A 15,147-nucleotide genomic window follows, 5' to 3' on the forward strand; every position below is an offset into this window, starting at 1 on the left:
CCTACTTGGATATGGATATCTTTGCTTTATCAACAACAGAATCCAAACCATATCTACTGAGAAGTAAGTCCTATTGAGTTCTATGGGGCTTAGTCCCTTAGTAAGTGTGTTTACAATTGCAGCTCTTCGGGCATCCATCTTTACTCCTGAGTGCTCCCATCTAACATTTCCACAACCCTAGGCTCCTCTCGTCCTACAATGGCCCTCTGGTGACTGGCCTCCCTGGCCTGATGGCACTTGAACCCTTTTTGCCAGAAGAAAATTGGCTAGATTAAATGTTCCCTACCCAGGCTCCATCTTTTAGCTAAGATTTCTATCTTGATTTCCAATGATAAATGTTTTTGTATGAATTGTATGCACCAAGCAACTGTGGTTGATTCTTAATATATCATGCTTAATGACATCACTTGGACCTGCCCCATGATGTCATTTGGACCCACCCTGTGACATCACTTGGACCCACCACATGATGTCACTTGGGCCTGCCCCCAACATCTCAGGTTTTGGGATGCTTCTAACCTGGCAACCCTAATGTCAATCAAAAGTCAAATTCTCAGCAAGCTCCTTTGAAAAGGTTTAATGTAGCACTAATATTATTTATTTATTTATTTATTTATTTATTTATTACATTTATACCCCACCTTTCTTTCCATGCTAGAAACCCAAGGCGGCTTACCTATGGTTCCCAGGCGGTCTCCTATCCATTTGTGTGTGTAATTGTACATGCAGTTTTATTCATTACTCCCATCAGTAAGAAGCCACCAGGTAAAATCCAAACAGAACAGTGCTAATGATAACAGCATGTCCACATGAATGCAAGGGGCCCAGTTAAAACACAAACTCAATTTTTCTGTGGCTGAAAATATGTGTTTAATTAGAATAGCGCAAGGGAGAGGAAAAGGATCTCATGAGAATAGCCCAGGTGTATGATCTTTCCATTGACATAATCTTCCAACCAATCCTAGTAAAACAACTGGCTATTCATAGATGTTGGAGTAACATTCAAATAATATATCACCAAGTTAAGCACTAAAAGAAAAAAGAAAAATTAAAAGCCAGCCCTAGAGATAATATTTCTAGTAGCAGAAGAATGCAATTCATTTTACTTGTATGTTTTCAATTTTCTTAAAACATCCCTAGCAGAAAAAGAATGTAGGCACAGGCTAGTAACACAGATAGGTAATGCGAGTGTAAGCTCTTGGAAGAGGAAATAAGGTTACTGCTTAGATGAATATTTTATTCAAGGTCAAAATTACCAAATGGCTCCATTTTTCTATTCTGAGTTTTCACATAAGCTGGTATACTGGAAATTAAGCATATACACACCTGTTTATTTAAGTTGTTCAAGGTGTGTGTGTGTGTGTGTGTGTGTGTGAGAGAGAGAGAGAGAGAGAGAGAGAGAGAGAGAAATCTGGAAAAATATCATAATGCCAGGATCATTAGCATACCTCTTTTAATTTTTTCTTTACATTAATTTGCATGTCCATCCACACCTGCAAACTCTTATTTAACATTTTTGTTTTGTATCTTTTATTCTTCAAGCCCCAATTATAAAATTAAACTGAGCATACGTGTAAGTCACACAATCACAATACAGACATAAACAGAAGGCGCGAAATCAGTCCCTATTGTTTTTTGCTGCTATTAAAGCAGTTCCGTTTCTCCTGTCTATGATAGCAAGCCCATATGCAAATTTCTTCCATTGTTTCTCTGTTTTCCTTTTCTCTCTACTTTTCACATTGCTATACTTTACTGTTTTGCTCACCATTCAATGTTCTTTGCTTCAAAAGAATTTGCTAGCATAGTCACCTAGTCAGGTTGATGAGATAATGGTTGCGTTCGCACATAATTCTAAGCCATGGTTTGTTTAATAAACTATGAAACTGTCTCACAGACAGGCAGACAACCCATTAGCTTGTTTCTTCAGAGTTGGTTTTTTCCCAGTTGCTTTTGCCTCATGCCTGTTTATCTTGGCAAGTATATGTGATGGGATTTCCAAACAGACCATGGTTAAGCAAGGTTGCTGGATTTGGAAGTAATGCTCAACCATAAAGACAGGCCATGGTTCATAAGCCAACAAGAAGCTATGGCTTCACATCATGGTTTGTTGCCAGGCTGGGTTTGCACATTCAAACAAATCACATCTTGGCTAAACAAACAAATGATGGCTTAGTCTTATGTGTAAACTCAGACCAGTGAATAAATCACTCAGAATATAAAGTGTTGTACAATATGGTATCAAGATCTGGAAAATACATAATGTATAGTACAAATATTATATTCTGTTTTTTATCACCATACAATTGCCAAACTTTGCTAGTTTCATTTAACTTTGTACAAAGAGCAATCTCAAAATTTCAAAGGGCAAATGTAATTGAGTATGCAAGATCAGTATGAAAACATGTTTTAAACAAAAAAAAAGTGATGTGGGATCATGCTTGAAACATATAAAACTTCCACCTTTGGAAAGGCTGTGCCAACCATTAGATAAGTGCTTCCTTTCACAACCTCAGAACCCAGAGATATGTGATCTCACCAAAAAGTAATGTTCTTGGCATTTTTACCAAACCACACTGTCAGAGGTAATTGTAAGTGCCTTTCAGAACATGAATGAACAACTGGCAACTGAAAAAGTTCTGCTGTAATGATCCTATATAATATAGGATTATATTATAATATAATCCTACTGGGCTCCTACTAGGAGAAAGAGTAGGAATATAATTAGATTATAAATCTAATAAATAAATAAATAATATATAGCATAAACTGCTCTGAACTGGAACCTGGAGATGAATCAGAATTCAATTTGTCCTGAAGCAAATGATAGTAGAAGGTTCTAAGCAGGAATGGCATACATTGTTTTAGGGCAAAAAATGGCATCAGTGGACATCATTTAAATCCTAAAGACATGTTCCATAGAATCACCCTACATTCAGACAATAAGGTAACATTTATGAAGAGGTGAATCCTTCTGTCCTTAGGCTTCATATGACACTTTTTGTCCACCAGTATACTTTGAATAATTCAATAGGGTTGTGAATAGAATGTGGGGATTTGCAGCAAACCATGTGTACAAATCAGATTCAGAATTACAACTCCTATTATGAATGATGAAAAATTAGAAAAGTGGGAAGCAAATGTTTGAAGTTTGTTGAGTTCCAGCTCCAATGCTGCAGTGGGGTAATGATGTTCCCTAATATATCTTCCATGTTCAGATGAACAGAAGCAATAACTGGAATTTCCACTTCTGCTCCTCCTCCTCTCCCCACGCACCACAGGTTCTCCTCTTCCTCTCCCCACATTTACTTTTAAGTGTTTTGACACTGCTAATCCACAGCAGCACTATTCAGTCTCTCCACCACCCCACTGTCTCTGCCTCCCTGTGAGACGTTCTGGAGAAGGTGGTCCAGGAGAATGACTGCCTCACCACTGCTTCTCTGTGGTGGCTAGAAATTCTCTTTTAAATGTAGTTAAAAGTTTAATAGTTACTTTAGTATTTTTTTTTAAACTCATTTTAAAAAAGAATGTGTAGGTACTGTGTCAAAGTAGTGGTGGCGCAAACACTTTCTCAGGGCACCTAGCCCAGAATCCCTTGTACTGAGGAAGGACCCACTTCCTCGGAGCGAGGCATGGGGCTGGGGCAGGTGTATCTGAAGGCCAGGTGGGTAGTGGTGGCAGCTAGGTGCCTGAGCTAGCCAGTGAGGCAAGAGAGTGGGGGTCTTGGTGGTGATCCTCTGCTCCCCATCTCATCCGCCTGGGGCTATTGCCTCAGTTTGCCCACTGGAAGTACCATGCCTGGATAGTGCCCAATCCTGGATTAAAATGTTGTTGCTGCTGCCAGAGTGAACAATGTGCTCACTTCCTTTCTCAAATGCAGCAGGAGGTGTTAATTCTATTAATAACAAAATATACTCCAGGGAATTATATTTTAATTCCAAGCATTGTTTCAGCTGCCCAGTTATCCTGCCCAGTTTATCTCACGGAGCGCCTTCAACGCCACCAATTATGCTGCCCGACAAGATCGGCCACACAGGGCCTTCTCTCAATCCCGCCAACAAAAACAGCCAGATTGGTGGGTACAAGAGAGAGGGCATTCTCAGTGGTGGCCCCCACTCTTTGGAACTCTCTCCCACAAGATCTCCGGCACGCCTCTTCCCTAAATGTATTTCGGAAAGCCTTAAAGACCTGGCTCTTTCAGCAGGCCTTCGGGGTATCCGGGGAGGGTTAATTGTTATAACTGTAATGCCTCCTGCCCAGTTTTAATATTGTTGTTGCAGATGTATTGTTTTTATATTGTATTACTGTATTTTATTAATTGTATTTTAACAATGTTGTAAGTCGCCTAGAGTGGCCATTGGCCAGATAGGCGACAAAGAAATTAAATTTATTATTATTATTATTGTTTTACAAGCGGTTTAGCCACAGGGAAACAATGGATCGTGACACTGCTTCCTTGGAATACAAAAGCGGAAAGCCCAAAATGACTAACAGCGCAATCCAAACTCAAAATCTTCTGGGATAGGTATGTTTGGAGTGGGCGGATCTTAGGCTGCCCTAGCTGAGCTAGGGCTCACCTGGTGATATGCTGGTACAACTATCTCAACCTGGCTGAGCAGAATTTATACTGGCAAAAGTCTGCCAAAAGAGGCATGGTGGGAGCAGCATGGGGCAAGGAGGGACTTATACCTATTCCAAACCTCTTTCAACTCAGTGATGTGATCTGGTAACTTGGTAGAACTTACACCAGGGTAAAAAGGGTGGCGTAAGTCAAAGCCTGTTTTAAAGTTTGTTATTTCTCTGCCAGGCTTGGGTTGGCTGAGCCAGCAATAGCCCCACTACTGATAAAGTGTGGATTAGGGTTAACTATGCTGGTTTAATTTAACGTGGTGTTAAATTCCATTGGCTGCCTACATTAGGGTTGCTTGCCAGTATTGTTGCCAGGTATTGGCATTTCCATTTTAATTTTATTCTCAGAGTCAAATCCTTAGAATAAGGTCCAGATTTATGTATTTATTGCATTTGTACCCTGCTTTTCTGTAAAAATGCGTAAACAGATTAACACCAGTAAGACCCCAAAGAAAGATTGCTGGCAAGCAGGGCCAGTTCTAAAGGGCAGCCAGGTGGGGCACTGGCCGAGGGCCCCTGTGCTTGCCTTCTGCAATCCGCAGCAGCAATCCTGCCACAAATAGCAGGGCAGGAGCTTCAGAGCCACTCGCCATTCCCCCGCTTCACCTACCTTTCTCTCTGTTGTTTTTTGTGGCTGCGCACGCTGTGCACACAGGTTTGCCATCAATCAAGATGGCGGCCAAGTTTCCCTGAGGGGCTGAATCCTCTGCAGCCATCTTGGTTGATGGCAGCAATGCACGCGTGTAGGGAAACCTCAGCCCCCATCTTGATTGATGGTAAACCTGTGCGTGCAGTGCACGCCGCCGAAAAAACAACACAGAGAAAGGTAAGTAGAACGGGGGAATGGCAGGCGGCTTGGAATCTCCCACCCTGCGATCAGTGGTACCAATCCTGCCATGAATCGCAGAAGAGGAGTGCCAGGGCCCGGGGCAGGCTGGTGCCCAAGGGCCCCGGCATGCCTGGGGCCAGCCCTGCTGACAAGTAACCAATATGTCAATAAAATAAGAACATATATAAACATGGCAGCTAGATAAAAACATATTAAATTAGAAATACAGATTAAAACAAAGAGCAACAGAGCAAAATAAATCAAATCAGTCCAGTAGACCAAACACCTGTTTAGATAAATATATAAAAAATGTTGTGTGTCAGAAGAATGGTTTTATAATGTCATATGGCTGATAAAGTTGCTGAAAAAGACAACAGCTCTTAATGGCACCAAGCTAAAGCAAGGTTTTAAAATGATTAATACAACCTGCATTTATTCTGAACCTATGGGATGATGAATGTTCCTGTGGTGGATTCCATGTTTTTAAGGGTAAAAAAATGACTCTTGCAAAGTGCTTGAAGAGGGAGTTCCAATGTTATGCAGGATCAGGAAAGCAAATGTGCAATTAATTCATGCTTCTGCTGCCTGTGTTTCATGCTTCAGGTGTTACAGTATAACACCTGAAGGGGACTGGTCTTTCTTGCGAGTGAGATCCAGATGTTCTATGTCCCAGGAGCTCCACTTTGAATTCATAGCAAAAGTAGGCAGCACTTCTTTCCTTGTTTCTTCACAGCATTTTGACTAGTTCTTGGAACACGTTGCTACAGAGTTCTTTCACATCTACAGCTGTAGTTACTTTACTTTCATATTACTGCAAGAATTCACATCAAAGGTTACTTTGCGCATGGCACACGTATCTTTATAAACCAAAAGTACTGATGCTAAACTTCTCTAAAGGAAAATATTAAAATAAATGGTGAATTTTCAGGAAGCATTTTTTTTTTTTTTGCTGAGCCCATTTGCAGTGTATGAGGTAGGGCACCATTGCTACACAACCCTCCTGGCTGGACTTGCACTGCCACTCACTAGGATTGGGATGGGGCAGGGCAGTAGAAGCACTGCATTGGTGGTGGCAGCAGGTGCAGGTGTTCCTCCATCTTTGCCACTGCCTCACTCCAGCCGTGGTGAGCAGCAGCACAGCAGTGGCATCCCACGTCACATGCCACAACTGTTCCATTCTGAAATTAGACTCCATTGTGCTCCCAGTGATACAGCTGGGAGAATTATCATTTTATTTTATTTTAACAAGTTACATATAGCTTAATGCTGTAGTTTCCTAGGGTTGCCAGGTCAGAAGCATCCCAAACCCTGAGATTTCTGGGACATGCCCTAATGATGCCATGGGGGCATGGCCTAGTGATGTCATTAAAAATGATGCATTAAGCATCAACCACAGTTGCTTGGAGCATACCACTCAAACAAAAAAAATTCTCTGATTGGAAATTAAGATAGAAATCTTAGCAAAATGAGGGTGTTTCCAGGTCCAGCTGAAGTGATGGGATCATTCCTTCTCACCTGCTTAGACAGCCTGGGTACAGAACATTTAATTTAGCTTACTTGGTTCTGGCAAGAAAGGTTTAAATACGCTCAGGCCATTCCAATCACCAGAAGGCTATTGTAGGAAGAAAGTCTAGTGTTGTGGAGATGTTAATATGGGAGCACTCAGGAGTAAAGATGGATGTCCCTGAAGGCTGCAATTTTAAATACACTTACTAAGGGACTAAGCGCCATAGAACTCAACAAGACTTATTTCTGAGTAGATATTGTTATCATACTTTGGACGCATCATGAGAAGACATGATTCACTAGAAAAGACAATAATGCTGGGAAAAAGAGAAGGGAGTAGAAAAAGAGGAAGACCAAACAAAGGATGGATTGATTCCATAAAAGAAGCCATAGACCTGAACTTACAAGATCTTGCTGCCCTGGGCTCCTGTGGGGAGGAAGGGTGCGATATAAATCAAAGGAAGGAAGGAAGGAAGGAAGGAAGGAAGGAAGGAAGGAAGGAAGGAAGGAAGGAAGGAAGGAAGGAGGAAGGAAGGAAGGAAGGAAGGAAGGGATCTGAACAGGGTGGTTCATGACAGATACTATTGGAGATTGCTGATTCATAGGGTCACCATAAGTCATAAGCAACTTGAAGGCACATAACAACAACAAGATTTTTGCCATTGCAAACTTTTTTTTAAAGTATTACTTTCCTGTCAAGTAAAAGCAGTGACACCTAAGTAAACCCTGCCTAACTGGTTTAAACAAAGAAAGGACCGGAGGGGAAGAGAAAGATTTACAACACAATCTTTTTCTATGTTCACTCAAAAGTCCCACTGATTTTCAGCACAATCCTAACCATGTCTACTCAAAATTACTGAATTCAGTATTTTTTTTAAAAAAATGAAAGCTAAGAGTCTGGAGATTAAGATCACCTGGAGCCCCAGAGAGGACACCCAAAAACCTGAGTCTTTGGGCGAAAATCAGACACTTGGCAACCCTCTTCTAAGTGATGTACAATAAGATTACAAACGACGCAATAAAGATAAAATCAGTTAACATAAAATGTCCACTCCACACTACATAGGAAGTGGACCTTTAGTGTAGTGGCACCTACCTTTGGAATTCCTTCCCCATAAATATTAGAGAGGCACCATTTTTGTTATCTTTTCAGCACCTACTGAAGACCTTCCTCTTTCAACAAGCCTTTTAAGTAGAGACCTTATGCCGGTCTGCATCTGTGTTGGAATTACCTTTTTAGGTGTTTTAAAGCTGTTTTTTCAAAAGAATTTTTAATAGATGTTTTGTTTTAATATGTTTAAAGTCTTTTGTTTTGAAGATTGTTTTAGAGTGTTTTTAGTGTTTTTGTTTGCCACCCTAGGCTCCTTCTAGGAGAAAGGGCAGAATATAAATTTAATAAACAATAAAATCAGAAAAACGTACTTAAAATGCATGCTGAAATAAAAAGATCTTTATCAGGGAGTTGGTGCCTGTCTTAGCTCAGCCTGGAGGAAGTTCCACAGAAATGGGTCCACAGTGCTGAATACATGACTCCTGGGAGAAATGAGTCTGTGCCATGGGGGACAACTAACAAGGGCTCCTTCTCAATGTTTAGGCAGGGATATAAGGTCCTTAAAGTATCCTGGATTCAACTTGTTAAGGGTCTTGTAAATTAATACAAGAATGATGGGCCCAAGGGGCTTCTCTTATACTTTGTCCCAACATAACTGGCGCTGATGGTATGAGCAACAAGGACTTATGCTGGCAAGGGTCTCCATTATGCACCAAGGGCATATAGCATTGGGTTTAGGACCCCAAGGAATTATGGGGAAATAGCTGGTCTGGTTCCTGATATCTTTACATTTTTCATGGTTCCTGGTGACCATAGGCACTTCCTGTTCATGTTTGTGGCAGAATTTAGGACTAGTGGAGGTCCTGCAGTGAGCAGTTGCTCTCATCAGGTTCTTTTGGATCTGGGAAAGGTGACAGAAGGAACTATGCCAGAGGTGTCAAAATGAGATCATTTTGAGCAGGATACAAACTCCAAAGGAATCTTCCCCTATTTGAAGATGGTGCTATCACTAAACTGAAATTTATTTTATATTTATAGATAGACTTTCTGGGCAAAAGCCCTCACAAGGCAGCTTCCACAAAATAACATACAATGCACAAAAGCAAAACTGGAAATACTATAAATTCATAATTGAATAACATATATGAAAGTTAAATCTGAAGAAGTAAGAACTGTGCATTTGTCTGCCAATAATAGTTCTTTTCAAAACCAAGGTTGCTAAAAAAAACCCCACACTAAATGCTTTTTTAAAAAGTACAAAGTATTGGTTTTCTTTTATTATGTGTATATTTTATGAATAAATAAAAAGACCACTTTCTTCTTTCTTTTTTAAAAAGGAAAGGGAGGAGAAAGACAGAGAAAATGAAAAACATGCATTTTGGAGTTTGGTGTCTACAGTACTTGGACGATATTATGATTAATTTTATATATAGGTTTCCAGATGTTGGAATTTTATCCCATTTTTTAAAACTATCTCTAATGTTTAACAGGATATGTGCAGCGTATAGCCTTTAACAAAGTTCTCTTTCATAAACCTAGGCTCTAGTTGCAACACAGAATCCAAGGAAACATTTCTGACCAGAAGCTGAGTGAACAGGAATTCCAAGGGGGGGGAAGAAAGAGAACCCAATAACAGGCTGGATTTTTGTTGCCATTGTTTAGGAAGATTATGGATAGGCACCAAGTGTTGCATCTATGCTCTCTGAACACAGTCCTCTTGGTGCTTATTTGGACTGGCATTTCCAATGCTCAGAAGGATTGCACAGGTGTGGAGTGTAAGCAGCTGGAAAATTGCATTGAAGAAGTGCTTGAGCCAGATGAATGTTGTGCCTCTTGTCTGCAGCATGGTTGCACCTGTGAAGGCTACCAGTACTATGACTGTGTGAATGTAGGCTTCATTAATGGAAAAGTACCTGAAGGGCAGTCTTATTTTGTCGACTTTGGAAGCACAGAATGCTCATGTCCCAAAGGGGGTGGCAAGATCAGTTGCCAGTTTATGCTGTGCCCGGATCTTCCACCCAACTGCATTGATGCTGTGCTGCCAGCAGATGGGTGCCCTCAGTGTGGAAGAATAGGTTGTGTCCATGAAGATCAGAAGTATGCAGCGGGACACACATTCCACATGCCTCCATGCAAGGTTTGCCATTGCCCCAACTCTGGAGGAGATCTCATGTGTTATCTGCTCCCAGACTGTAACGAGTCTACAATAAACCCCCACAGCCCACCTGATGCTGGAGACAGTGAACCAGAGCGGCATTATGATGATTCCTACAGTTATGATCAGGAGGCACAGGAAGGAGATGCCACTCAGGTGAAGCCTCCTAAAAAGTACTACAGTTATTCAGCACATATGGAGCAAGAGAGCATCAGCCAAGAACAAAGCGAGGATTATGATTATCTTGCAAGCAGTGTGCCTCCCCCTTCATTAACCCATCTTGCTTCAACCACAGAACCTCAGTTGACAACAATCGCAAATGCGCCTATTTTGCAGCATCCTGACACGAGTCACACCACTGAAAAGAGTGAGGAAAGGATTTCTACAGCAAGCACAGTGTCGACACCCAAAGGACAGCAAGGACATCATCAAATGACCACTGCAAAGAGCATTCAAAAGGAACAAGCAGTGGTTACAATGGAGATGCCTAGAAGTATGGCAGATATGGAGAGGAGAAAAGCAGTAGACCGAGAGAGGAGTGAGCAAGAAGAAAATGCCCGCTTTAAAATCAAACTGAAAAAAGACAATAAGCAGAAAGAAAACAAATTATTGGTCTTAAAAGAGACCAATATGACTCAGTTGCATGGGCTAAACTCTTTGCCAGAGAAACATGAGGAAGTTAAGTCCCACAAAGTCAAGTTTAATCCAACACAACCATCTCTCATTGCACTGAAAGAAGACAACAATCAGATATCCTTAAAACAGCCTCAGACCCTTTATCATTATCCATCTGAAGAGGAGGTAGATCCCAATTCTGTTCATACTTCCTCCAAGTTATCAGAAGGTAAGATTTTGAATTCAATACCATAACATTAAAACATTTCAGAAAAATAGAGCAGAATCTTGGCTCTGCCTACTTTCAACTTTCTGTGATGTTAAAGCTCTAATCTTCAAAGACTATTGAGCCTCTCGCAATATGAATGGCCTTCATCAATGGACTGAAGCATGCTCAGTCTTTATTGAATTGTGGTCTATTGTTTTAGTGGAACTATTTCACAGAGTGAGCAGTATACTGCAGCATATACAACCAATTTTCTTATTATTTTTCTTTTTTGAAAGAAACAACCACCCTGACTTTGCATGAATAATTGTTCAGTAGTATTGCTATCTACTCTCATTCATAGATTGCTGACAGTGGCCCAGTTCAAAATTAATGGTTTACAGTGAATGTGCTTTTGGGTTTTTTTGTCTCCTCGCCACTATCTAGTGAAAGAATCAAACCAGAATCCCTGACTTAGTGTTACATCCAAGCTAAGGACTATGGTTTGTTTTATTCTGACAAACCATGATTATAAAGCCAAGAACAAACCTTGGTTTCAGATCATAGTTTGTTAGGAATGGGGGGGGGGGGAACCATGATCCTTGGTTTAGAAACAATGCTAAGCCAGAGACTGTGGTTTGTTTCCTCCTGGCGTGGAAAGGAGGACTGACAGAGAGAGTGAAACAGGTATGATTTGTTCATGTGTAGCAGAGGTGGGCATTACAAAAGTGGGTGTGGCTAGACACATACCACTCTTCATCCTCCATCTAGGCAAGCAATAGTTGTTATCACAGTTCAAGAATCATTCCAATCAGGTAAAATCACTAGTGATGGGCACAGAGCATGGCCAATAAGGGGTGTGGCCTGGACAGATTCCTGAAAGTGGGATAAGAGGCCTGGTGGGCTGCATTTGGTCCCCAGGCCTGAAGTTCCTCACTCCTGGTGCACAGTAATCCATCATTTATGCCTTACCACAGAGGTGGCTAACCTGTGGCCCTCCAGATATTACTTGACTATAGTTCCCATCTTCTTCTTGACCATTTCTCGTGCTGGCTGGGGTTTATGGGAATTGGAATCTAACAACAGCTGGAAGGCCATAGGTTAGTCACCCCTGGCTTACCATGTTGTTTGAATGTGGCTAGTGTTATCTATAATTCTGTAACCTCATTAGATATGTTCAGTCTGAGACATTACTCACCAATGGGAAAAAAGTCAAAAGTGTTAGTATCATTGGCTATAAATATGACAATTTTTTTAAAAAAATTATTCCTAGTAAATCTGTTGGCAAGTGTGATGTATATAGAATGTCCAATCTATTTCTGTAAACTATTGCATTTGGAACATACTGTCTTTCCTGACCCTTCTATGCATAATGGGATATCACCTCAATATGTAATATAACTGTATAGAAAGGGTAGCTGTTTGGCAGATACGCAGAGCTGTGGGTGAGCTGATTGTTAATTATTATTTGCTAAATGACCAGTGCTATATATCTAAGTGGTTATAATGTTTTGCCATTAGCCTCTCCACCGGGTCAATAAAAAATAACCATTTGCCACAGTACCTAATCGTATTATGCACATAGCTCACTGTTATCTGTAGCATCCAGGCATACCAGTAGCGTCACTAGGGTTGGTGTCACCCGGTGCGGTAACTCATGGTGTCATCCCCCATGGACCTCCATCCGTACCAGACCTAGGGTGCCTAGGGGCGGGGTGGCTCTGGGTTAGGGTTGCCATATTCCAAGTTTCACAAATCCGGGCAGGCTAATTTGCATATTATGCAAAATATTTGCATATTATTGATTGTCCAGTTGTTTTGTTTTTGTGCCTAGGAATTACCACCAAAAACTGGGGAAAGATTTGAGAAATCTTTTTTTTAAAAAACTTAACATTTTCAGCCTTAAATGCCTAGACTCTAGTTTCCAACACTATGGAATGTTGATTGATTGAATAAGAGGATTTATATCCTGCCCTTCTGCTGTTAAAAACAGAGCTCAGGACAGCTTACAAATATAATAAAAACAATAAAAATGCACAATCAATATAAAAACATAATAAAAACACAAAATAGCAACAAACATAAAGTAAGTCAGGGCAGCAGTACGGTTAACCATTACATATACGATATATTTCAGAGATGTGGTGGGTGGAGAAAAACAATCCAAAATGTTAGGAAAATGAGTCTTTCACGCCACATGCTCAGTTCTAAATACTGTTGCAGCAAGTTTTACAAGTTCCTCCAGTATTCCACTGGTGCAGGCACTCAGACATTCAAAGTATCTGTATGTTTCTTAGGTTTTATAAAAGCAGAGCTTTGCTTAACTCAAAATTTCTTCTCCCTTTGATCAACCACATCTACACAGGTTCCACCTCCATACTCAAAATGAAACTGGGCCTGGAAGTGTGCAACAACCCCACACATACCTTGCTAATTAGATTACCAATGCCAGGATGTATGTCTTATTGACTACTCTCCTGCACACACACCCCCACTGGGCATCATGAAAGACCCAGTCCTGGGCTCAGAAAGAAAATAAATATCTGGTCCTCTTCAAAGTACTGATAAGCCTCTTGTTTTAATTAAAATAATAATTATAAGTTCTTGCTTTTATCACTAATGGGAGTTAATTATCTTGCATATGCTGCTGTTGTTTCTATGGCTGTAACGGAGTGAGGTTAAAGATAAGTGAAATGCAAATAGGAAAAAAAAACACAGAAGGCAGTAACACTTTCCTAAATGTAATACCATACCAACCACAACAAGAGTCCTGTGAGTAAGGCAGAAAACTAAGCATCTCACAAGCAGTCAGGATTCGTAACCAAAAACCAAAAATAGGATAAATGAAGAAACATTTATATAAACATGACTATCAAATATATTTATTATTTACACAAATTGTAAAGATATTTATAGTGCAATCCTAGGTTTATTCAGAAGCAAGTCCCAGTGTATTCAGTGGAACTTACTCAAACAGGGACAGAACTGCAACCTCAAGTGATAAGCAACTTCATTCACACAACCCAAAATTCTGAATCATGCCACTTTACACTGTTTTGCAACTGTTTATACTTGTTTTTATGGTTATTGGACTTTAAATGGCTTACTTTCCTACAGAATAAAAACTGTAATACCTAAGTAAGCCCTGCCTACTTGCTTTAAAATAGGACTGGGGGGGGGGGGACGGACAGAAGGAGAACACAAACACAATTCTTTTTTTACATTCACTCCAAAGTCCCATTGATTTTCAGCACATTCATAACCATGTCTACTCAAAAGTAAATCCTATTGAATTCAATGGGATTTACTCTGGACATATGGGATTAGCAATGCTTTTACCCCCACAAAAGCAAGTATTGGGAAGGTTTTCAAAACACTGCCCAGGATCTGACTCCTACACACAAGAAGGGGAAAAGCTGAAATGTATATACTTACCCAATTTATGAGATTTTCAGATAAATGGGGGGAAACCACCATTTTCTCGCCTTGCAATGAGGATTACTAGACACTGCCACAGGTCAACCAAACGTTTCACTGATTGGCTGCAATCCTGAACGGGCGGGGTTACAGTAGTTTAAAAAAAGATTTAACGGGGGGGTGATGTTTTTATGTATATCTTGAGAACCGGACCACCTAGAAACTTAATTTTTTTAAAAATGAAAGCTGAGAATCCAGGCCAGCTAAGGGGCTAAACGGGCACTGGGTGGCATGCAAAGAATCTGCGTAAAACCCGGCTAACCGGGCAATATGGCAACCCTACTCTGGGTGACCCCCCCCTCTCATGGTGTCACCCTGATGCAGTCCGCACTCCCCGCACCCGGCTAGTGATGCCGCTGAGGCATAGGTTGATAAATATTTCCTTATGTTAGCAATCTGAAGTGTGGTGAAGCAGAAAAGAGGTAAAAGTGTCCTTACTAGTGGGACTGGGCACTACAGGTGATCTGCTACCTATATGGTTGCATGCACACTGAATTAAGCTCTCAAGGTCACATGTAGCAAGGTCCCAGTATACTTAAACAAAGTTATCACAAATGCATAATTCTACGTTCTAGAATATGGTGCAGAACTGTAAAAATAATTAATTAATTATGATCCATGTGCGTATTCTCATAAGAGTAATGAAAGCAATACATGGCACAATTCTGATTCATTTTCTGTCA

General features: G+C 40.6%; 1 protein-coding gene across 12 annotated transcripts in view; it reads left to right on the forward strand.

The window, feature by feature from the left end:
• Positions 1-15,147, forward strand: part of FBLN2 (fibulin 2) — a 266,919-nt gene that overhangs the window by 78,795 nt on the left and 172,977 nt on the right. For 8 of the 12 annotated variants that reach the window (XM_061618173.1, XM_061618171.1, XM_061618163.1 and 5 more), the window contains one exon: positions 9,552-11,011. In XM_061618173.1, the coding sequence (XP_061474157.1) occupies positions 9,682-11,011 (1,330 nt within the window). In that variant the 5' untranslated portion in view covers positions 9,552-9,681. Of the gene's footprint in view, positions 1-749; positions 766-4,411; positions 4,523-9,551; positions 11,012-15,147 lie in introns of those variants that run through there. The other 4 variants (XM_061618167.1, XM_061618164.1, XM_061618165.1 and 1 more) reach the window with 2 other exon arrangements.

This window comes from Rhineura floridana, chromosome 3, assembly GCF_030035675.1.
Source record: "Rhineura floridana isolate rRhiFlo1 chromosome 3, rRhiFlo1.hap2, whole genome shotgun sequence".
In the NCBI taxonomy this organism is placed as follows: domain Eukaryota; kingdom Metazoa; phylum Chordata; class Lepidosauria; order Squamata; family Rhineuridae; genus Rhineura; species Rhineura floridana.